We start from the raw sequence: 25,695 nt of genomic DNA, 5'->3' as shown, positions 1-25,695 counted from the left end.
ATTTAGGATTCCGACCATCGCCATATAGCTGGTCAATCATTAACCCCTTAACGACGCAGGACGTATATTTTCGTCCTGTGCCGGCTCCCGCGATATGAAGCGGGATCGCGCCGCGATCCCGCATCATATCGCGTCAGTCCCGGCGCTCATCAACGGCCGGGACCTGCGGCTAATACCACACATCGCCGATCGCAGCGATGTGCGGTATTAACCCTTTAGAAGCGGCGGTCAAAGCTGACCACCGCTTCTAAAGTGAAAGTGAAAGTGACCCGGCTGCTCAGTCGGGCTGTTCGGGACCGCTGCGGTGAAATCGCGGCGTCCCGAACAGCTGACAGGACACCGGGTGGGCCCTTACCTGCCTCCTCGGTTTCCGATCGGCGAATGACTGCTCCGTGCCTGAGATCCAGGCAGGAGCAGTCAAGCGCCGATAACGCTGATCACAGGCGTGTTAATACATGCCAGTGATCAGAATAGGAGATCAGTGTGTGCAGTGTTATAGGTCCCTATGGGACCTATAACACTGCAAAAAAAATGTTTAAAAAAAAGTGTTAATTAAGGTCATTTAACCCCTTCCCTAATAAAAGTTTGAATCACCCCCCTTTTCCCATAAAAAAAAAAATAAAACAGGGTAAAAAAATATAAAAATAAACATATGTGGTATCGCCGCGTGCGTAAATGTCCGAACTATAAAAATATATCATTAATTACACCGCACGGTCAATGGTGTACGCGCAAAAAAATTCCAAAGTCCAAAAAAGCGTATTTTGGTCACTTTTTATACTATTAAAAAATGAATAAAAAGTGATCAAAAAGTCCGAACAAAACAAAAATCATACCGATAAAAACTTCAGATCACGGCGCAAAAAATGAGTCCTCATACCGCCCTGTACATGGAAAAATAAAAAAGTTATAGGGGTCAGAAGATGACATTTTTAAACATATAAATTTTCCTGCATGTAGTTATGATTTTTTCCAGAAGTGCGACAAAATCAAACCTATATAAATAGGGGATCATTTTAACCGTATGGACCTACAGAATAATGATAAGGTGTAATCTTTACAGAAATATGCACTGCGTAGAAACGGAAGCCCCCGAAAGTTACAAAATGGCGTTTTTTCGTCGATTTTGTCGCACAATGATTTTTTTTTCCGTTTCGCCGTGCATTTTTGGGTAAAATGACTAATGTCACTGCAAAGTAGAATTGGTGACGCAAAAAATAAGCCATAATATGGATTTTTAGGTGGAAAATTGAAAGGGTTATGATTTTTAAAAGGTAAGGAGGAAAAAACGAAAGTGCGAAAACGGAGTCCTTAAGGGGTTAAAGGGGTATTCTTGTGGAGAAAAAGTGTTTCAACTTGTGGCAGAAAGTTAAACAGATTTGTAAATTACTCCCATTTAAAAAAATCTTAATCCTTCCAGTACTTATCAGCTGCTGTATGGTCCAGAGGAAGTTGTGTCGTTTTTTTCAGTCTGAACACAGTGCTCTCTGCTGACACCTCTGTCCGTGTCAAGAACTGCACAAGCAAATCCCCATTGCAAACCTCTCCTGCTCCGGACAGTTCCTGACACGGACAGAGGTGTCAGCGGAGAGCACTGTGGTCAGACTGGAAAGAACTACACAACTTTCTCTGGGGCATACAGAAGCTGATAAGTACTGGAAGGATTAAGATTCTTAACCCCCTCATGCAGAACGCCGGATATATACACGATATCCTTCGCGAATTCCGCCGTATATATACAGCGATCTTTAAATGCGCGCCCCCAAGGCACTGATCGGGTTAATTAGCTAAAGTCCCGGGGTGTCCAGTGCGAGACCACTCCCACTCGACACCCCCGGAAGCCATTTGATTAACCCATGCGCGGTGGTATCGGCGGGTGCGCCTCGGGATTGACGGAAGTGGCAGGTGTCCGGAGGTACAAGTCGCAAAACAAAACTCCTAGCATGTCTAGACAGTCTGGGCATGCTGGGAGTTGTAGTTTTGCAACATCTGGAGGACCATAGTTTGGAGACCACTGTGTAGTGGTCTACAAACTGTGGTCCTTCAGATGTTGCAAAACTACAACTCCCAGCATGCCCAGACAGCCAGTGCCTGTCTGGACATGCTGGGAGTTGTAGTTTTACAAGATCTGAAAGCAGATTTCGGGGGAGTGAATGTTTGGCATACCAAATTTTTGGGGCTGCACGATATGAATTTTCCCCCATACCGCAATACCAGTTGGGCCCTTCCCCCTCGGGAATGTATTACCAACGCAGCTCTGTCCCCACATCGGGAAACTAATCCTATGTGACCCACCAGCGCTGTTCTGCTCCCCCCAATTAATGATCAGCCCAGCGGGGTACAACTCACAGATGTCAAGCACTGCCCTCCTCCTCTTTGTTGGGGGCTGCCGGAACTCTATAATGTACGCCAGTGGTCTCAAACCTACAGACCTCCAGATGTTGCAAAACTACAACTCCCAGCATGCCCGGACAGCCAACGGCTGTCCGGGCATGCTGGGAGTTGTAGTTTTGCAACAGCTGGAGGTCCGCAGGTTTGAGACCACTGCTGTACGCTGTATACCTATGCCCGGGCTGCACGCAGGGGACTGGAACGTGGACAGCCGTCAGCCTATCACCGGCCGGAGCGATGCCCCGCCCCGGCCAGTGATAGGCTGAGCCCACTGTCATGTAAGAAGCCGGCTTCTTACATGTGAGAAAATACCGTTATATACCGTGGAACCGCCGTAAGTAAAAAAAATACTGTGATACACATATTTGGTCATACCGCCCAGCCCGAGCGCCAAGGAAAGCATGTACACTAGCAGGGACTCCTGTCAAAGGCATGAGTCCCTGCTCCTTTACTTTGAGCAGTGAGGTTCAGTTAACAGAGCACCACCCCAACAAGTATAGTGAGTGTAAGAATGGATGATTACTTCCAGAAGTCCCTGCTTCTGTACAAATGATTCACTTCACTTGTTGCAAATCCTCAAAAATTCGATTTCGGATGAATTTTAATATTTTTTTAAAAATATGAACACAATTGGTTTATTACCAATGACCTGTTTAACACTTTCCACATGTGCCTGCGCAATAGATGCTATTGAGACTCATGCTCTTCCCAGACAAGGACCCTCAGGCTTTATGATGTGTAGATCTCTTTTATGGTCACCTCTCACCTTCTTTCTCCTCACCCAGTTCTCCACCCCCCACACAGATGTCAGACTGGGCTGAGAGGTCCTAATGCCGACAGTTGAGACCCAATTAGCTCCTAGCAGGCTATAACTACCCCTCCCCCTTACTACAATAATTAATTAAATAATAACTGACACAACAACAATTTAACTTTTCCGTGGGTGGGGATCGGCCACAGCTTTATTTATAAAATTACTTATATAAATAACAATTTAACTGTAACAAAGACACCGATTGGCTTCTTGCCAACCCGAGAGGTGCTGCCACACCGTCCTGTGTGGAGGTCTACCCCGGGTTGACCCCGCTTTCACTGTCTTCTTACCGCCAAGCTGTGACTTACAATAAACAGAGATACAAAAAAGGGAGGGAGGGAGGGCAAAACTCTGGGTCCTGGGCAGATTGAGGGGGGAAGGGAGGCACCACAGCTATAAATACCCAGGGGAGGGCCCCTGAAAGCCCGGGAAACTATTAAACCCCTGATTGGTGCACTCCTTCCCCCCACCCATGGGACATACCACTATAGCCACTGGCAAGTTTTACAGGTGGGGGAGGGGGCTAAAACATTGCCTGTATATTTCTTAACCCCTTACTGCTCACCAGTCAGGGGGCAAGCTAGTTATGCACAGCTTGCCCCTCCAGACTGTTGAGACCCAATTAGCTCCTAGCAGGCTATAACTACCCCTCCCCCTTACTACAATAATTAATTAAATAATAACTGACACAACAACAATTTAACTTTTCCGTGGGTGGGGATCGGCCACAGCTTTATTTATAAAATTACTTATATAAATAACAATTTAACTGTAACAAAGACACCGATTGGCTTCTTACCAACCCGAGAGGTGCTGCCACACCGTCCTGTGTGGAGGTCTACCCCGGGTTGACCCCGCTTTCACCGTCTTCTTACCGCCACGGAGGAGCCCAGTTAGCCCTACACTGGGCTCCGACCCCCACCCAAGAGATACTGGATAGCCAACACCTGGGGCCACCTCAGCCCCCCGGACACACAACACATTTCCTCTCCAGGAAATCCGCTCAATACATTTCCTCTCCAGGAAATCCGCCCAACACATTTCCTCTCCAGGAAATCAGAGGTACCTGCTGCCAGGACCATTTTTTTTTAGTTTTATTTTTATTTTTTTTAAAATTAAATAACTCGTGTGAACTCCACTCTCAGACTCGCCCACACAGCGAAGAGTGCCGCAGCACTCGTACCACCTTGTGGAAAGTCGCTCTCAAAACAAAAACACATATGGGAAACATCAAACTGGGCAAAAATAGCAACACAACATGCAGATCGCCCGCGCCCCATGCACAGCGCTACCCTCTCCGGAAACCCAGCCACCTCCGCCGGCCCCGATACAAAAAGAGAGCAAATCCCGAACTCACAAAAACCCCATCCTATCAAAGAAAAGCCAAAACCCAAAACAGACAAAAAACCTGGAACTGAATAATCGGGGGAGGGGCCCCACCACCGCCCAGGCAACAATAGGAGGACAATGGAAAAAACAGTCATCCGCGGACCCTCATGCAGCACAAGCTGCGTGACCCCGATCGCCTAAGCAGTCTCGGACCGACGGGCCTTTTTTTATTTTTTTTTTTTTATTTATTTATTTTTTTTTTTTTACTTTTTCCGTGAAACCACAAGATAGGTGCCCAAAAACACAGACACCCAAGTCCCATGGAAGGGGACGAGGAGAAAGGAAGTGCCCCATCCACATAGCCCCGAAAAAAGCTAACGCAAAACCTCGGATCAGAGAAAACGACGCAAAAGCGACAACCAAAAAACCCGACCCGCAGCCGCCGCCAAGCGACCCAAAAACTGATAGGAAAAACCGGTCGCCGACAGCAAGGCCACCCACTCACGGGCCCAGCCCCTAGGTATACACCAACCGCAAAACAGAAAAGAAAACACCCCCGCCATGTGCCATGCGGCAACCGCACCCCACTGGATCGCAGCACAGCGGGAAAGCCACCCAATTTTTTTTTTTTTTATTAGCAGGTGATTCACATGAACAGGTGAAGATACCCAGCGTCACATACTAAGAATGTTATTTGGATTCACGGAGAACACAGCCCAAATCTCGAACCTCCTTAGAGAGGTGACACAGCAGTTAACGTCCGTTAACACAACCTATTAAAACGAAATAGGAAATCAAACATCAGAGCCTCGTAAGGTTACCACAAGGGGCATTCCAGGTATGAAAAACAAATCCCCTATCCACAGACCATTGGGAACCTCCGGGAACCTCCTCGGCTGTAGACATCCCGGCCTCCACACCAACACCAACCACTCTCAAGCGCCTTACCGTGAGTCGCAGGACCCACCAAAGCGGACCAAGAAATACACCACTCTGCACAATGACACATGGGCCAGCCACACAAGCAAACCTTCCAACTCCACCCAAGGGAGCAACCTCCGGAACCACCGCCAGAGAAAACAGGACAAAGCATCAACACCCAGTACCGACCCCAAGGAGCATAGCCCCAAAATAACTCGTAACTCCAAACAGCGAAGAACTGGGTGCAACAAACCGAGCACAGGAAGAAAGCCGAAAAGAGATAATAGCAGAGACAACGCCCCGAATGTCAGACCGACAACACACCACGATCACTCAAATCACACCCTAGAAAAGAAGAAAAGTATCACCAAATTAGAGCGCAACCAAGCGCAAAAGAGTCCTCTTAGACTGGCGCCTTAGACCGCTCGGCCATGTTTTAGGGGCCACGCCAACCCACACAGTACCGTTACAATTCTAGAACTTGAGCTGCCGAAGCAAGCACCCAAAGTCCCACAACCAATACCAAGGGAAAAACGCATACAAAACCCAAGCATGGCAGAAACCCCCCGACTACTAAGACCCAGGGGTAAACCACCCTGCAGCACCACCGGGAAAACCAAACACCACACCAACAACCAACCAAACCAGCCACATCTGAGAACAGAGCAAGCTCCACGTGAGCCACAACCGGGGACTGAAAGCAGGCCTGTCCACTGCACAACTCACGAAAAACCCCAAGCAACCGAAACGTCAGCCCTTAGCGCACCCGGGGCACATATGCAGGGGCACAGACACCACACACCCTCGGCAGCCAGAGACAACCTGCAGGAAAAAACTCCGCCCAGAACCATAGTCCCCGTGTAACATCCAGTAAATTAGCAAGGACCGGAACCAGGGCACCTACAAGCCCAGAGGAAACCAAAAACAGAATTTTTTTTATTTTTTATTTTTTTATTTATTTTTTTAAACTTTTGAACGCAATCACTCCCTAACCACAGGAAAGCAGCAGACCAACACCAACGCGGCATGCGGAAGCCATGCTAATCTTTACTGTATCGTTCCAATTATAACATACGTGCCGCCAAAGCGAGCACAAAATATGGAACACTTCACAAAGTTGCATGTCAGCCTTGCAGCAATAAACCACACCCCAACAAGCGTAGAGCACTGGAGAATCACCCTCCGGAATACCACCACGAAAAGAACTCACAAGGGTGGACAAACGGCTACTCAAGCGAAACCTACCCACTGAAGACTCAAGCAAAATCTACCCACCGCCACATCAGCTAAAGCACCCAGCACAACATACAGGAGTCGCAGCAGAGAGAGACTGCAACCAAGATGGAGAGATAAACCAAACAAAGGGGGAGAAAACCAAAAGAAACAAAACCGTAACTCGGTGGCAACCATTGATCCAGGATAAGGAACAAGCCTCGGGAGCGAAGTCCGCCAAACCCCGGCCACCCAGAGTTTAAGGCCAAAAGACCACTCACCCAAGTGCACACCGCGCAAGATGAAACCCTACCAAAGCACCCCGTCAAGAAGAGACTTACCCAACTCACCACCAGAGACCAAAACAGACATACATCCATATCCGAGACCCAAACACAACAAACACACGGGAACAAAAGGACGAACACTAAACAGAACGTAGCCATAAGCACACAAAGCGGGGAAGGGGCCAAGCCCCACAGCAGAACACTCACCAATTCCAGAAGATGGAGAAGCACAACAGCTGGAGGGACCACTACACCACTGCCGCAGGCATGGGACAAGGCACGCTGGAGACCGCCGGGTAGCAGGCACTCGGCCGCCGCCCGAAACGGTGCTGGAAACCATGCCGGGAAACCAACAGTAGAGGACTCCGAGGCACTGTATGAGGCTGAGGAGGATGAGGGAGAACCACTGCGGGAAGAACCGAAACACCTACTCCCTGCAGGTGAGCAGAAGGTCCAAAAATAAATAAATAAATAAAAAATAAGTAAATAAATAAATAAAAACGCCGCCTCCCAGGGCCAGAGCGAGAGCGGCGACGAATAAGTCTATGCTCCCATCCGGCCCCAGAGGGGGAAGAGCAACATGAAATCAGGGGAGCACTCCCTACCCCTCCACGGGGGGCACTGGAGAGGCAGGAGGAAGAAGGACAGCAGCGGCAGCAGGGGGGGGGGGGGGGGAAGGGGGGGGTTGGGAACTTGGGACGGGGAGGTGATGGGGAGGCGGGGGGGGGGGCCGTGGCTGCAAGGATATGGGGAGCACTAGAAAAGCAGGGGGAGATAAGGGGGGGGGGGCGCTAGTGTGGTGGGGGTAAGGAGCTGGGTAAATGAGTGGGGACGATATGAGGGCTCATACAGTTTGCGCCTTGATCTGAAGTCGTACGTGGTACCAGCGTCATTTTGATCAGATGATGAGATCACTGTTTATACATATTTACAGTACAAAAAGCGATCAAAAACACGCTAATTAGGACTGTGAAATATGTTTATTCAATTATTTATATGTGTAGCTATTTATGTATCGTATTTATTTAATAATTTCTTATTTTTTTAATTATTTTTAATTTTTTTTTATTTTTTTAGTTTTTTTTTTATGTATTAAATTATCTATTTTATTTTTTATTTATTTTTTTTAATTTTTTTTTTTAATTTTTTTTTTTTATATATTTATTTATAAATTTTTTTTTTTTTTTTTTTGCACATACGCCATAGACGGAGCGCTTAAATTGATGATATATTGTTATATTTCGGACATGTACGCACGTGGCGATACCACATATGTGTGTGTTTGTTACAATATACAGTACTTAATTTATGTGCACACACACACACATATATATATATATATATATATACATATACACACATATACATACATATATACACACATATACATACAAACTTTTATTGAAAGGGTTAAACTTAACTGTTGAAATTTTTTTTTCTTTTTTTTTTCTTTTTTTTTTTTTTTTTTGCACTGACATAGCTCCCACAGGGAGCTATAACACTGCACTCACTGAACCTGACACTGATCACTTGCCATGTATGAACATGGCAAGTGATCAGTGCTAACAACGATCGATTGCTCAAGCCTGAATTTCAGGCTTGTAGCAATCAATCACGAGCGGACGCGCAGGAGGCAGGTGAGTGACCCTCCTGCTGCGTCCCAGCTGATCGGGACATCGCGATTTTATCGCGATGGTCCCGATCAGCCCGACTGAGCAGCCGGGATGCTTGCAATGTCACTTTCAGACGCGGCGATCAACCTTGATCGCCACGTCTAAAGACGCAATGCCGGACATCTGCCCGATCGGCGATGTCCGGCATAGCATGAGTCCTGGTTGCTAATAGCAACCGGGACTCACGGCTATGATGCGCGCTCGCCTTAGGAGCGCGCATTACAGCTGGGGACGCGCAAATGGACGTTAATAAACGTCCATTTGCGCAGGAAAAAAGGGGAGGTTAAGCCAGCAGCAGCCACCCAGGGGCCGCCCCCTCCAGAGACGGAGGGGACAACAGGGGAAGGGGACAACAGGGGGGGGGAAGGGGACAACAGGGGGGGGGGGGGGGGACAACAGGGGGGGGGGGGGACAACAGGGGGTGGACAAGAAGGAAACCAGAGCATGCTCATAAGGAGCATGCCTGGGGAGAGGGATCAAGGTACAGGCAGGGGAGAGGGCTCGGGGCAGGGAAGAGGGCAAAAGGAGCGGGTGGGACAGGCCGCACAGGGATTACAGGGGAAAGGAGAGCGGGACTGAGGAGAGGTCCGCCAGCCTCCCGAACCCAACACCGGCGCAACAGGAGGGGAGGCCAGCTCAGCCACAAGGGAGCATGCCAGCCCTCACCCTCCTGCTCCATCCGGGCCATAAATAAGGAGCAGTAACATACCAACCAGCAGACAAAACTCCGGGTCCTGGGCAGATTGAGGGGGGAAGGGAGGCACCACAGCTATAAATACCCAGGGGAGGGCCCCTGAAAGCCCGGGAAACTATTGAACCCCTGATTGGTGCACTCCTTCCCCCCACCCATGGGACATACCACTATAGCCACTGGCAAGTTTTACAGGTGGGGGAGGGGGCTAAAACATTGCCTGTATATTTCTTAACCCCTTACTGCTCACCAGTCAGGGGGCAAGCTAGTTATGCACAGCTTGCCCCTCCATTCCTACCGGTGCACTATTACAGTCAACTAAAGGGTAAAACCACAAATAGTCTGCGCAATGAGTTCATGCTGCGATCCTTTGGTCTGGTCGGCACAGGCGGAGCTGAACTGCTGCCGGAAAAGCGCGCGAAGAAGGCCCGCGTTGCGCGACGCCCCGCCCCTGGGCGTGGCTGCCAAGTCGCTGTATCACAGACGAAAGGGAACTTGGAGATACAGGAGTCGTCTCTGGAGGGACCGGAAGTCGGGGCTGCACCGATGACGTCCTTCCTGACGGCCGCCATTTTGGGGAAGCCCGCTATAAAAGACACCACACACAGCGACCTCTACAGTCTGCACAGGGAGCCGGAGAGTACAGACATGGCGGAGAGCAGCAAAATGGCGCCGGAACAGCGGAAAGTTGTGGCAGTCACAGCCTGACTTTTCCAAGAACTTGCTGACCGTCTGCAGCGGTTGTCATTAGACGAAGAAAGGGCCTGCAATCTTCCCCCACTGCCTGATGATGACGACGATTGGCCAGAGACACCTCCAGCGCAGAGTGCAGGGACACCTGGAGGTGCAACGCCGGTGAGACTGCCCCCTTTCTTTTAGTAGATCTCTTTTATGGTCTCACCTCTCACCTTCTTTCTCCTCACCCAGTTCTCCACCCCCCACACAGATGTCAGACTGGGCTGAGAGGTCCTAATGCCTTCCTCCTGGTGCACTATTACAGTCAACTTAAGGGAAAACCACAAATAGTTGGAAAACCCACAAATAGTTGGACAGTCCCTTCATGCATCAAAAACCCAGACCTCTAAAGTAAGGCTAGGTGACAACCACAATGCATTGCATTAAATCTTTCCTATAATTCTAAACAGCAAATCTGCCAGTACAGAAATCAGAGCTGAGTTTCCTTTGGGCCCCACACTGTAGTCAGTGGGACGGACTGGCTGAGCAAATACTATGCTACATGCCTGAGGGTGGAGCAAGGACTGGGTATATACAGCACATAACCCGTGTGGATATCAGTCGTGCAGAACAAAACACTGGGACACATTACACCATGGCACTGAAGCCGGACTCCTACGTTGTGCTGAACGATGGGCATAAGATGCCGGTGATTGGATTTGGCACCTATGCCCCCGAAACGGTGAGTGACCATAGAATATAGTAAAGCCAGAGAACTGGAGCATTGTAACAGGTTACATGAAAATCACGGCAATACTGAAAGTCCTGGGAATCGTTCATGTTTTCTTATGAAGGAAGAAAACCGTGGGTGACTTACAGCAGTTGCCTCATATCCTCATATGCACTGATATGTACGACCGTATAATGTCCTCTCACTGCTGGAAACCTCACAGAATGTTCTGTACATATGTATACCCTCCAGGTGTTAGGATCTGCAGCTTTCATCACTTCCTTTGTGTAGTACACAGGTCGACTGGGAGTAGTAGTCCATTGACTGTTCTGTCACATGGCAGTGTGCTGTGGCTAATGTTTCCTATGAACTCCACTGACCCTTTAATCAATTTTGATGTTCTCATAGTGCAGAGTGTAGAAATGAGACCTCTGGACTTCAAACAACTTTAAAGGGGTAGTCCAGTGGTGAAAAACGTATCCCCTATCCTAAGGATAGGGGATAAGTTTGAGATCGCGGGGGTCCGACCGCTGGGGCCCCCTGCGATCTCTCTGTACGGGGCCCCGGCTCTCCGCCGAGATAGCGGGTGTCGCACGAGGCGGCGGCCGACACGCCCCCTCAATACATCTCTATGGCAGAGCCGGAGATTGCCGAAGGCAGCGCTTCGGCTCTGCCATAGAGTTGTATTGAGGGGGCGTGTCGGCCGCCGCCTCGTGCGGAGGTCGACACGCCCCCTTCCCGCGGGCTGTCGGGGCTCCGTACAGGAGATCGTGGGGGGCCCCAGCGGTCAGACCCCCCGCGATCTGCAACTTATCCCCTATCCTTAGGATAGGGGATAAGTTGCTCACCACTGAGTCAACACTGGACTACTCCTTTAACACTTTATGTAAATTTCTTGTGAAGTTCCAATAAACAGGGTGGGCCATTTCTATGGATACACCTTAATAAAATGGGAATGGTTGGTGATATTACCTTCCTGTTTGTGGCACATTAGTATATGTGAGGGGGGGGGGTACTTTTCAAGATGGGTGGTGACCATGGCGGCCATTGTGAAGTCGGCCATTTTGAATGCAACTTTTGTTTTTTCAATAGGAAGAGGGTCATGTGACACATCAAACTTATTGGGAATTTCACAAGAAAAACAATGTTATGCTTGGTTTTAACGTAACTTTATTCCTTCATGAATTATTTACAAGTTTCTGACCACTTATAAAATGTGTTCAATGTGCTGCCCATTGTGTTGGATTGTCAATGCAACCCTCTTCTCTATATACTACTATATACACTGCAGGAGAAATGCTAGCACAGGCTTCCAGTATCCGTATACACTGCTATATTCTACTATATACACCGCAGGAGAAATGCTAGCACAGGCTTCCAGTATCCGTATACACTGCTATACACTACTATATACACCGCAGGAGAAATAATAGCACAGGCCTCCAGTATCCGTATACACTGCTATATACTACTATATACACCGCAGGAGAAATGCTAGCACAGGCTTCCAGTATCCGTATACACTGCTATATACTACTATATACACCGCAGGAGAAATGCTAGCACAGGCCTCCAGTGTCCGTATACACTGCTATATACTACTATATACACCGCGGGAGAAATGCTAGCACAGGCTTCCAGTATCTGTACACACTGCTATATACTACTATATACACCGCAGGAGAAATGCTAGTACAGGCTTCCAGTGTCCGTATACACTGCTATATACTACTATATACACCACGGGAGAAATGCTAGCACAGGCTTCCAGTATCCGTATACACTGCTATATACTACTATATACACCGCAGGAGAAATGCTAGCACAGGCTTCCAGTATCCGTATACACTGCTATATACTACTATATACACCACAGGAGAAATGCTAGCACAGGCTTCCAGTATCCGTAGTTTCAGGTGCTTCACATCTCGTATCTTCACAGCATAGACAATTGCCTTCAGATGACCCCAAAGATAAAAGTCTAAGGGGGTCAGATCGGGAGACCTTGGGGGGCCATTCACTTTCCAGGAAACTGTTCATCTGGGAATGCTCGGACCGGACACCCATAATGTGGTGGTCACCATCTTGCTGGAAATATTCAGGGAACGTGCAGCTTCAGTGCATAAAGAGGGAAACACATCATCATGGAGCAATTTCACATATCCAGTGGCCTTGAGGTTTCCATTGATGAAGAATGGCCCCACTATCTTTGTACCCCATATACCACACCAGACCATCAATTTCTGTGTTCCAACAGTCTTGGAGGGATCTATCCAATGTGGGTCAGTGTCAGACCAATAGCAGTGGTTTTGTTTGTTAACTTCACCATTCACATAAAAGTTTCCTCATCACTGAACAAAATCTTCTGCGTAAACTGAGGGTCCTGTTCCAATTTTTGTTTTGCCCATTCTGCAGCACCTGAAACTACGGATACTGGAAGCCTGCGCTAGCATTTCTCCTGCGGTGTATATAGTAGTATATAGCAGTGTATACGTATACTGGAAGCCTGTGCTAGCATTTCTCCCGCGGTGTATATAGTAGTATATAGCAGTGTATACGGATACTGGAACCTGTGCTAGCATTTCTCCTGCGGTGTATATAGTAGTATATAGCAGTGTATACGGATACTGGAAGCCTGTGCTAGCATTTCTCCTGCGATGTATATAGTAGTATATAGCAGTGTATACGGATACTGGAATCCTGTGCTAGCATTTCTCCTGCTGTGTATATAGTAGTATATAGCAGTGTATACAGATACTGGAAGCCTGTGCTAGCATTTCTCCTGCCGTGTATATAGTAGTATATAGCAGTGTATACGGATACTGGAAGCCTGTGCTAGCATTCTCCTGCCATGTATATAGTAGTATATAGCAGTGTATACGGATACTGGAAGCCTGTGCTAGCATTTCTCCTGCGGTGTATATAGTAGTATATAGCAGTGTATACGGATACTGAAAGCCTGTGCTAGCATTTCTCCTGCAGTGTATATAGTAGTATATAGCAGTGTATACAGATACTGGAAGCCTGTGCTAGCATTTCTCCTGCGATGTATATAGTAGTATATAGCAGTGTATACGGATACTGGAAGCCTGTGCTAGCATTTCTCCTGCTGTGTATATAGTAGTATATAGCAGTGTATACAGATACTGGAAGCCTGTGCTAGCATTTCTCCTGCGGTGTATATAGTAGTATATAGCAGTGTATACGGATACTGAAAGCCTGTGCTAGCATTTCTCCTGCTGTGTATATAGTAGTATAAAGCAGTGTATACGGATACTGGAAGCCTGTGCTAGCATTTCTCCTGCAGTGTATATAGTAGTATATAGCAGTGTATACGGATACTGGAAGCCTGTGCTAGCATTTCTCCTGCGGTGTATATAGTAGTATATAGCAGTGTATACGGATACTGGAAGCCTGTGCTAGTATTTCTCCCGCGGTGTATATAGTAGTATATAGCAGTGTATACAGATACTGGAAGCCTGTACTAGCATTTCTCCCGCGGTGTATATAGTAGTATATAGCAGTGTATACGGATACTGGAAGCCTGTGCTAGCATTTCTCCTGCAGTGTATATAGTAGTATATAGCAGTGTATACGGATACTGGAAGCCTGTGCTAGCATTTCTCCTGCAGTGTATATAGTAGTATATAGCAGTGTATACGGATACTGGAAGCCTGTGCTAGCATTTCTCCTGCGGTGTATATAGTAGTATATAGCAGTCTATACGGATACTGGAAGCCTGTGCTAGCATTTCTCCTACGGTGTATATAGTAGTATATAGCAGTGTATATGGATACTGGAAGCCTGTGCTAGAATTTCTCCTGCGGTGTATATAGCAGTATACAGAGAAGAGGGTTGCATTGACAATCCAACACAATGGGCAGCACATTGAACACATTTTATAAGTGGTCAGAAACTTGTAAATAACTCATTAAAGAATAAAGTTACGTTAAAACCAATAAGTTTGATGTGTCACATGACCCTCTTCCTATTGAAAAAACAAAAGTTGGATTCAAAATGGCCGACTTCAAATTGGCCACCATGGTCACCACCCATCTTGAAATGTTTCCCCCCCCCCTCATATATACTAATGTGCCACAAACAGGGAGTTAATATCACCAACCATTCCCATTTTATTAAGGTGTATCCATAGAAATGGCCCACCCTTTTGTGCTGCTGCTTTGGCACAGTGTGGAATGTTACAGCTTTTGAGCCAGATACTGTAAATGGATATTTGGTCAGTGTCCCTTGAAATTAGGCTTTTATAGCAGATCATTGAATTTGGAAATCTCTGAGATGCATTTTAGCACATGTACGTATAATTTCTAATGTAGGTGTTGATGTTTATAGTCCACTTAGCTTTATCTCTACTGATGAGGACCTTCACAGGTTGACTTACTGTAGTGCAAGGTGTAGACTTTCTTTAGTCATACAGCTGGTTTGCGGCATTATACCTGGAGGGAAGTATGCAGGAAAACTTTTGATGACGTGACAGTCGCCTGCACTAACCCCATCTATCGGCCACTGAAAACATGAATGTATTGCAGAGAGGTCCTTGTTTAGCCTCGCTGAAAAACTCCTTCTTGGAGATGAAGAACTTGAGCACTTTATTTTTACAGCGTGGACAGGAAGAGAAACAGTGACTTGATTAGAACAGGATTTCACCTAGAGATAACATGTGACCTAGGTGTATGTATGCCTAGCAAGAACCAGAATAGCAGATGTTGCTTTGGCAAAAGTCAGGCCTAGACTACTAAGGTAATGCCAGGCTCCTCTGCTGTAGTGCATGCAGATAGATGTTCCCTTATAGAGTGATGCCACGACCATCTTAAATAGAACCTTTCATCAGATTTTACCATATATAATGCGTAGTTGTTCTCAATGGACTGACCATGTAATGCATGCTCATATTGGGTCCTACAGAGAGGAGGATGCTAAAGGTAGCTGCTACTTGCTCTGCAGATGTTACAAAGGGGAGGGCACCAGTGGGAGCAGCGGTTTTACAACCTATCAAGGTTGTTGAGGATGATGATTCAGGAAAAAAACGGATACCTAGCACGATCCACCGAAATAATGGAGAGAGTAGTTTCCATAGAAGAGTTTATTTGCCAATTATAACGCATTTCGGGTCATGGTAGCCCCTTCTTCAGATGAACAGGCATATGATTATGCCAGTTCATCTGAAAAAGGGGCTCCCATGCCCCGAAACACGTTATGATTGGCCAATAGAGTCTACTATGGAAGCTGCTCTCTCCATTATTTTGGTGGATCGTGCTAGGTATGTTTTTTTCCTAATTCATCATCCTCTGCATGCTGTTCGGATGGAGTGCACTTCGAGCCGACATCGGAAGGTGGCACCACCTCTTACTACTTCATGCGGATATGTGGTTGTGTCTGTTACACAACTGGGCCAGGTGAGCAGATTACTGTTACCACTGTGGTTTATATACCTGCATTTAAAATACAATGAAGGTAAATATGCCCTATGAGGAGCTCTGCCTATTTATTTTAGATTTCTTAAAGGGGTACTCCGGTGCTTAGACATCTTATCCCCTATCCAAAGGAGACAAGTGAGACACTGGAGAGTCCTGGAATATTATAAGTATTTACAGTGGTCCCTCAACATACGATGGGAATCCGTTCCAAATGGACCATCGTTTGTTGAAACCATCGCAAGTTGAGGGATCCGTGCAATGTAAAGTATAGGACAGTGGTCTACAACCTGCGGACCTCCAGATGTTGCTAAACTACAACACCCAGCATGCCCGGACAGCAAACGGCTGTCCGGGCATGCTGGGAGTTGTAGTTTTGCAACATCTGGAGGTCTGCAGGTTGTAGACCACTGGTAGAGGAAGTTGTACTCACCTGTCCCCTCTGCTCCGGATCGTCACCACTGCCCGGGATGTCGCCCTCTCCGTCGCCGCCATCACGTCGCTACGCACGCCGCTCCTATTGGATGACGGGACGGCGTGCACAGCGACGTGATGACGACGATGGAGAGTGCCGACGATGCAGGGGATCCCGAAGAGTGCGCTACGGAGCCCCGAGAACAGGTAAGTGATCGTCAGCGGACGACACGGGGCACCGTAAATGGCTATCCGGGGGCAGCTGAAGCAGTCCCGACATAAAAAAGCATCGTATGTTGATGCTGCCTTCAACATGCGATGGCCTCTGAGAGTGATCGTATGTTGAAATGATCGTATGTCGGGGCCATCGTAGGTCGGGGGGTCACTGGGGACATTTATTCCTTGTGTTCCAGATTGCACAATTTAGAATCTGGGAATTGTGAGCTGCAGAGCTGTATTTGTTTTGTACAGGGTTTTTGTGATAAGCCATGCTAGGCCCAGCCTGAAGCTCTTAAAGGTCCTAGTATACTTTTATAGGAGAACATGTACAACGTATCCCCAAAGTCAAAGTTTCTCCTCTCTTTCTCTATCTTCCTTGCATTCAGACTTACAATAGGGTATATCGCCAGAATATAGATTGCCCTGAGTAAAAGGCTAGGTCTACTCTATCCTAAAAGCAAAGCAGCACAGAAATGTTAGCATATCCTCTTCCTAGGACAGGCTACTCTAGACTAAATACATTTTCTCCTCACTCTGTAGAGGAAAGGTCCCAAAGATAATCTCCTCCTGGCCTGGAACATATATGACTTAAAGGGGTACTCTGGTGGAAAACTATTTTTTTTTTTTTTAATCAACGGGTGCCAGAAAGTTAAACATATTTGTAAATTATTTCTATTAAAATATCTTAATCCTTCCAGTACTTATTAGCTTCTGAATACTACAGAGGAAATTATTTTCTTTTTGGAACACAGAGCTCTCTGCTGACATCACAAGCACAGTGCTCTCTGCTGACATCTCTGTCCATTTTAAGAACTGTCCAGAGTGGGAGAAAAATCACCATAGAAAACATATGCTGCTCTCGGGACAGTTCCAAAAATGGACAAGGCTACCAGCAGAGAGCACTGTGCTCGTGATGTCAGCAGAGAGATTTTTTAATAAAAGTAATTTACAAATCCGTTTAACTTTCTTGCTCCAGTTGATTTAAAAAAAAAAAAGTTTTCCACTGGAGTACTCCTTTAAAGCCTAAACATTCAGTCCAAGCCATAGGCTCAATGCATAGGTCTTTGTTTTAACCCTATTTTTCCTAGTCAAACCATTTTGCTAATAAAAACAACATTTAGGCAAGAAAATACAATGCAAGACCTGAGAAGATCATATGAAACAGTATAAAAGTGCAAATATATACCAAATAAAGCAAATCAACCAAATAAAGCCGCACCTAACCAACAATTCTCCAACACACGCAGTGGGACTCTGCATACAGTAAGCATATATTTATTCCTTATATGTATTCTTTAATGATCATGATGGCATCTTATTCCACACAGTACACAAAAGAACAGGCTGAGAAGGGCACTAAACTGGCCATCGAGGTCGGATACCGCCACATTGACGGCGCTTTTATGTATGGGAATGAGGTTCAGGTCGGCCAAGCCATAAATTCAAAGATTGCTGATGGGACGGTGAAGAGAGAAGACATTTTTTACACTGGAAAGGTAATAATTTCCTGCAACCTGTTAAACTCTGACTAATCAAAAATTTCAAATTTTACCCATTTTCTCAATAACTTGACCACTAGGGGGCAAAGCTTATTTAAAGGCTTGTTAATTTTGGTTTTATTTCTGTAGCTGTGGAATAATAGCCACACTCCCGAGAGGGTCCGTCCTGCCCTGGAACACTCCCTGAAGGATCTCCAGCTGGATTACATGGATCTCTTCATTATACACACACCTATGGACTTTCAGGTTTGTCCAGGAATGGATTTGTAAAGTGTAATGGTCTTGATTTGTAGCGCTGAGTAAGGCTTTGTTCACATTTCAATTGAAAACTCTATACAGTGACCCCCCCCCCCCCCCGACCTACGATGGCCCTGACATATGATCATTTCAACATACGATGGCCTCTCAGAGGCCATCGCATGTTGAAGGCAACATCAACATACGATGCTTTTGTATGTCGGGGCCATCGCATAAACGGCTATCCGGCAGCGCAAACTGCTTCAGCTACCACCGGATAGCCGTTTACGGTGCCTCGTGTGGTCCGCTGAAGATCACTCACCTGTCCTCGGGGCTCTGTAGCGCACTCTTCGGGATCCCCTGCATCGTCGGCGCTCTCCATCGTTGTCATCATGTCGCTGTGCATGCCGTCTTGTCATCCAATAGGAGGAGAGTTTTGAGGCCTAATAATAGAGAGAAGATTTACAAATATATATATATATATATATATATATATATATATATATATATATATATCTATATCTCTTACGGCTAAAAATGCACTCATGAATAAAAGACATATTGTTACTATGAGTGTGAACATGGCCTAAAAGCGAAAAATGACGGAAAATGTTGTTTTTTTTATTTTATTTTTTCTCCTCCAGCCTGGAGATGATCTCTTTCCCACAGATGAAAATGGGAAACCAATTTTTCATAACACAGATATCCGAGATACATGGAAGGTAAATTATGGGGACTGGTGGCCCCAGGCAACAGTAACCATTGAATTTAGGCCCTGTTTAATTATGTGGAGTATCTCTTTAATAACATAACAATATATTAGGACATTGAGGGGATAACCCACTCAGAAATTCTCTCTATTAATCAGAGCTTAGAACAACTAACAAACAGTAGTTCTGACTCTGGATGACCCGACCCATCCATAACTTACATGGTAGACCATCCATTTAAATGGTTGGGACGTAATACCACACTTTAACGGTAGTGGCCACCACAGGGAAAATGTTTGGCTAGCCACAACTTCATTAGGTGATGTCAGGCGATCACTACGCTTGCTTTATATTGTAGTACTGAAAAAATTGTCTTATCTAGGCTATGGAAGCGTGCAAAGATGCCGGACTGGTCCAATCCATTGGTGTCTCCAATTTTAACCGCCATCAATTGGAAGTGATCCTCAACATGCCAGAACTGAAATACAAACCAGTCTGCAACCAGGTGACTATTACATAATTCCCTGTAAAATTAAAGCTCCCTGCTCCATAAATGAAAGATGTCATGTTGTTCTGATTTGTTTATGTATCAATTTTGTTGCTTTACTTGTTTCTAGGAAAGACAGATTACAACCCCTTTACATTCTTATTGCCTCTCTAATTTGTCTCTCAAATTAAACTTGTCGTGAGGATGTATTCATCTTTCTACAGGTAGAATGTCACATATATCTCAATCAGAGCAAATTACTGAAGTTCTGCAAGTCTAATGATATTGTGCTGGTGGGATACAGTGTACTGGGATCCAGCAGAGCAGAGAAGTGGTAAGAACAAGTGTAGTGATGGTATCATAGAAATTAGAACCTAAGGGCCCTCCTAGTATAATACTGCCTCCTATATACAATATAACTACTATAATACTGCTCCTATATACAAGAATATAACTACTATAATACTGCTCCTATATACAAGAATGTAACTACTATAATACTGCTCCTATATACAAGAATATAACTACTATAATACTGCTCCTATATACAAGAATATAACTACTATAATACTGCTCCTATATACAAGAATATAACTACTATAATACTGCTCCTATATACAAGAATATAACTACTATAATACTGGCTCCTATATACAAGAATGTAACTACTATAATACTGCCTCCTATATACAAGAATGTAACTACTATAATACTGCTCCTATATACAAGAATGTAACTACTATAATACTGCACCTATATACAAGAATATAACTACTTGTCACGATTCGGCTGGCAGGAGGTGGATCCTCTGTGCCAGAGAGGGATTGGCGTGGACCGTGCTAGTGGACCGGTTCTAAGTTACTACTGGTATTCACCAGAGCCCGCCGCAAAGCGGGATGGTCTTGCAGCAGCGGTAGTAACCAGGTCGTATCCACTAGCAACGGCTCAACCTCTCTGACTGCTGAAGATAGGCGCGGTACAAGGGAGTAGACAAGAGCAAGGTCGGACGTAGCAGAAGGTCGGGGCAGGCAGCAAGGATCGTAGTCAGGGGCAACGGCAGGAGGTCTGGAACACAGGCTAGGAACACACAAGGAAACGCTTTCACTGGCACAATGGCAACAAGATCCGGCGAGGGAGTGCAGGGGAAGTGAGGTATACATAGGGAGTGCACAGGTGAACACACTAATTAGAACAACTGCGCCAATCAGTGGCGCAGTGGCCCTTTAAATCGCAGAGACCCGGCGCGCGCGCGCCCTAGGGAGCGGGGCCGCGCGCGCCGGGACAGGACCGACGGAGAGCGAGTCAGGTACGGGAGCCGGGGTGCGCATCGCGAGCGGGCGCCACCCGCATCGCGAATCGCATCCCGGCTGGAGGCGGTATCGCAGCGCACCCGGTCAGTGGATCTGACCGGGGCGCTGCAGTAGCGAGGATGTGGCGAGCGCTCCGGGGAGGAGCGGGGACCCGGAGCGCTCGGCGTAACACTACTATAATAGCAAAATGAGAAAAAGGTTGCTTCTGCACTCACCCTTCTTGCGCTGCTTCACTGTGTCACTGAGTTAGTCCATGCACGGCCGGCCGCTGTACGGGAGATGATACGGAGAGATCGCCACAACCGGAGCTGAGCGGTGACAGAAACGAGCTCGTAGCTGTCACCGCTCAGCTCCGGTTGTAGCGATCTCTCCATATCATCTCCCGTACAGCGGCCGGCCGTGCATGGACTAACTCAGTGACACAGTGAAGCAGCGCAAGAAGGGTGAGTGCAGAAGCAACCTTTTTCTCATTTTGCTATTTTGGACATTGTTCTCTCCTGCTTTTTTGCACCACCCCGCACCATACCTCTGACATCCCCTGTCACAGTGTACACACTCCCGGATATTGTGGGTGACCGCGGTGCGGTCCTATCTCTCTATCTACCCTCCACATAACTACTATAATACTGCTCCTATATATAAGAATATAATCACTTTAATACTGATATAAATACTGAACATTTTTGCTTGCTGTCTGCAGGATTGACCAGAATTCCCCTAAAGTGCTTGAAGACCCCGTATTAAATACAATCTCTAAGAAGGTGAACCGCTCCCCGGCCCAGGTGGCCATGCGATATCTGTTACAGAGGGGAATTGTCGTTCTTGCAAAAAGTTTTAGCCCTGAAAGGATCAAACAGAACTTCCAGGTAAATAGAGGAAGGAAAACAAATGAACAATATTTTAAACTTTCACTTTTTGTTTTCTTTTTTACTCTTTTGGTTCGTACATATTTTAATGTAATGTATATAAAATGTTCACTGAAAACTATACATGACATCTTTTTGCTTTAGGGTAGTAAAGATTTATTAGATACAATAAAATCATGTTTTTTTTGGGTGGTATTGTGAATGACTTTTACATATGGGAGCGGCGACTCCAAACATAATATAATTTTTTTCGTTTATTCATAAAATAAATTTTCTCCTCCAGGTTTTCGACTTTGAGTTAAGTGGTGAAGACATGAAAACTCTGGATGGAGTCAATAAAAACTTGCGTTACTTGAATTTTGATACGTAAGTGTAAGAGATTGACAATGTAAAAAAATGTATTATGTCTATTTATTACCGTAAACAAATATATAAAATTGTTTAATGCATTTGTATTATTTATTTATTTTATATAGTTCTATTTTATTTTTTAAATGTATTTATCGTTTTTCCATTTCAGCTGGCAAGAACACCCTAAGTATCCCCTCCATGATGAGTATTAGGAACATTGCATTGGTACACCATATTCTGACTGTCGATGGTTGATCTATGTTGCGGAATCTGACTATAATGTTTTCACATCCATTGAATATGAAATGGCCAAGCACAGTCTTACAGTCTCGGTGAGGCATTGTAAGGCTCAGTTCAGATGAGGTGGAATATTTGTAAAGATTTCATCGCGATTACACATTAAAACCTGCACGTGTTCAACATTTTTCTGTATTCCAATAAAAGATAAGTCTGCAGTTTTCTATGATATTGCAGGTCAATTCAATGGGTGGTAGCTTCTGTTTTACTTTTATGAAAATTTTTCCCAGAGAAAAAGGCTTTAATGTTTCATTCATTTCAGTATCAATTCCAGAAATCTCAGTCTCCCACATGGTGGACAAAGGACTGAAAACTGAGAGTTTTCCTGCAGCCACTAGAGGCTGGGAGTATCTCTACCTTTAGAACACGCACACTGACGTAACTCATTTTGTGTGTTCTGAAGGAAGTGATGCTCCCGGCTTAGCAACACCACAGGTGTCATAGCATATCCTAGGCTTTGACCTTCTAGGCCACAGGCAGCTTCAAAGAGGTCAAAGTTTAGGATGCGCTAGGACACCAGGCAATCTAGCATGTCCTGTTGTCATCTTCCCAGCCGGACAGTTGGGAACCCCTGGTCAAGTCCATACCATACAGTGCAGCACTCAGCGGTGTGTCATAACTGTGCAGAACTCTGCGCTGTGTCCTGAACCACATGACTTGTAAACTAAAATGAACCATTGAACCAATGTGCTAGTCTTGTTCAATCCGATGCATACAACCGAGCACAGTTTGCAGTATGGTTGTTTGTAGGTACTGACTCACCTTCCTTCCGACCCTTTCATCTGGACTAGGCCACTGTTTAGAGTCTTACTGTCGTCAGAATTTTTTTTTCAGGGACACCTTTACCATTCATGCTGGGGTCCTTGCACATAACAGTCCTATTAACATTTTGATGGCTCAGATGAAGCAACGCACAGTCCTTGAGATGTCCCTAAAAATGGTGGTAAGAGTGGGCCATGCCTGTGCAGTGTACTATAGTTATAGTCTGCTGTCAGTTATAGGGACACAGCTATCAGCTAGACTAAAATATATTTATTGATCAACAGTTCATGCTGAGTGGAATGGTGAGGAAGAGTCTGATAATGTAGTGTTGGACAGGACATGAGAACCAGGTGAGAAGGAGGTGACGTGTTCAGAGCAAAAGGGTAGTGGAAGAGCCAGTGACAAAGAGCGTAGCCAAGGTAGGGCCAGAACACCTGTCAAACGTACCAGGCGTAGGCCTGATGGTCTGATAAACTCAGGTGATGGTGTCGCTGCTGTGTCTGTGGGTTTGAGGAAAAAAAAAACTTCTAGAGGAGGGGCACTGTGCCATCTGTGCAAACATAACATAAGAGATAGCCAGGGTACGAGTGTAGAAACTAGGTCTCTACATAGGCACATGGAGCTGCATCACAAGGCTGGTTGGGTGGTTGAGACACACAATTTGAGGAAAACCTTGCCCTTGCTGTTGCTCCAGATTCCTTCCAACTGTCTAGCAGTCAGGACCCGTCCACAGACAGCACATACTCTTTCTTGTCCTCATCAGTGTCGTGTCCTTCTCCTCCTCTATCACGTCAGTTGGGAAATCAATGTTCACCAGACAGCAGTATTTGCCCAATCACTCTATTGTAGTGCACCTTAATTCGCACGTGGCCAAATTGTAGGCGGTGCAGGTGTGGTGTCCCAGTATGGGATATGGTCCCGTACAGTCCTTGTGTCCTGTCAGGCGGAGTCCCTGTATGTCCTCAGGGCTCTCCTGCAGTGTACCCCTATAATGTGAGTTGTATATTAAGGGTAAAGGACCTTTGATGTTGGTCACATGATTGTTAGTCACATGATAATGTTTGTCACATGTTTAAGTCATATGATTGTTACCCAGAGAGCACCAAGTGACCAGGTGACTTGCAGGTGGCCTATGGGCTTCTTGCTCAGCCCCCCTTTATATGAGGGGGAGGTCCTACAATCTCTCTCTTGTGTTCCCCTTCTGCTGAGGTCAAGACGTCTTAGAGCCAGTGTCCAGCACATCTGGAGGCCTCAAGCCTAAATTGCAGCCAAAAGTCAGTAAATCAAGTCATCATTATCATCTGTCACCATCTTCAGTCAAGTCAATCATAGTCAGAGTGGCCTGCACCATTGTATGTCAAGTCATTGCAAGTCCCACAATGCCTGGTCACCTCTCCGGGATATTTGGCTGAACTGCATAGACTGTACCATCTGTCTAACCTCAGTAAAGCTACCGTTAACCTTAATCTGGCCTTGGACTCTTATTTGCCCCTGCCTAACCTAGGACTAGGGGTGCTACCTTCAGGTGGTTGTATAGGCAAACCACGCACTGGCATCACAAGCAAGAAGGGGTTAATACCACCTACCCCTGGGCAACTGCATCGGCCCCTTACATCTCACATTACGCCCCGTGGCTCACCACAAACTTTGGCATCATGAACAGGATGGAGTTAATACCATCTACCCCTGGGCAACTGCATCTGCCCCTTACACCTCACTTCACACCCCGTGGCTCACCAGACTGCATCGAACACACCTTCCCTCTTGAACCTTTGCCCTCCCCCCGCTCTGAAATAACGACAGACACGGTACTTCTCTTTTAGTGGGCTGAGGTGGTGGTCACAGCTCCAAATTTATTAATAGTAATAAACAGCACTATAGCGTGCAACTCTAACTCAACACTGCATAGCAGTAACCAGATAACAAAAATGGTGATATTGACCTGTTCCACAGCCGCAGAGGAATGCCAACCGTCAGGTCCCCGACGGGCATGACTGCCCACGGCATCTTCCATCTTCTCAGGTCATAACATTTCCATGCCAGCTGTGACTAAAAGGAAGACAAACAGAACAATTCAAAACACAGGACTGAAATAAGCACAAAACAGTACATAAGGAAAAAGGAAACACCACAGAAGCAGTCAATTCTCTAGTACAGCTTCCCATAATTTCAATATTTTTTAAAAAATATATTTAAATGTGTACATATACATTTTTTTTTCCATAAGATTACATTTATATATATATATGAGGGTGAACAAGCAAGCCCACGCGCCGAACAACCGGAGCGCAGGCCTAAACAGACAGAAATACAAGATAACATACAAATCAATAGAAGGGCGGGAACGTCTCTCGTCGCTGGTGAGGTAAGAGGAAGGGAGGAAGCAGG

At 46.0% G+C, this 25,695-nt stretch overlaps 1 protein-coding gene across 1 annotated transcript; it reads left to right on the top strand.

Moving 5' to 3' along the window:
• Positions 1-10,604: 10,604 nt before the first annotated feature.
• On the top strand, positions 10,605-22,737 carry LOC130267628 (aldo-keto reductase family 1 member C1-like). The gene is made up of 9 exons (XM_056517670.1): positions 10,605-10,735; positions 18,117-18,284; positions 18,417-18,533; positions 19,169-19,246; positions 19,617-19,739; positions 19,946-20,055; positions 21,732-21,897; positions 22,181-22,263; positions 22,418-22,737. The coding sequence occupies exons 1-9, from the start codon at positions 10,649-10,651 to the stop codon at positions 22,458-22,460; spliced, it is 975 nt and encodes a 324-aa protein (XP_056373645.1). The 5' UTR covers positions 10,605-10,648; the 3' UTR covers positions 22,461-22,737.
• Positions 22,738-25,695: the final 2,958 nt, after the last annotated feature.

The sequence above is a fragment of the Hyla sarda genome, chromosome 4, assembly GCF_029499605.1.
Source record: "Hyla sarda isolate aHylSar1 chromosome 4, aHylSar1.hap1, whole genome shotgun sequence".
In the NCBI taxonomy this organism is placed as follows: domain Eukaryota; kingdom Metazoa; phylum Chordata; class Amphibia; order Anura; family Hylidae; genus Hyla; species Hyla sarda.
Note: the sequence above shows the minus strand (reverse complement) of the source record. Positions and strands in the feature narration are given on the sequence as shown.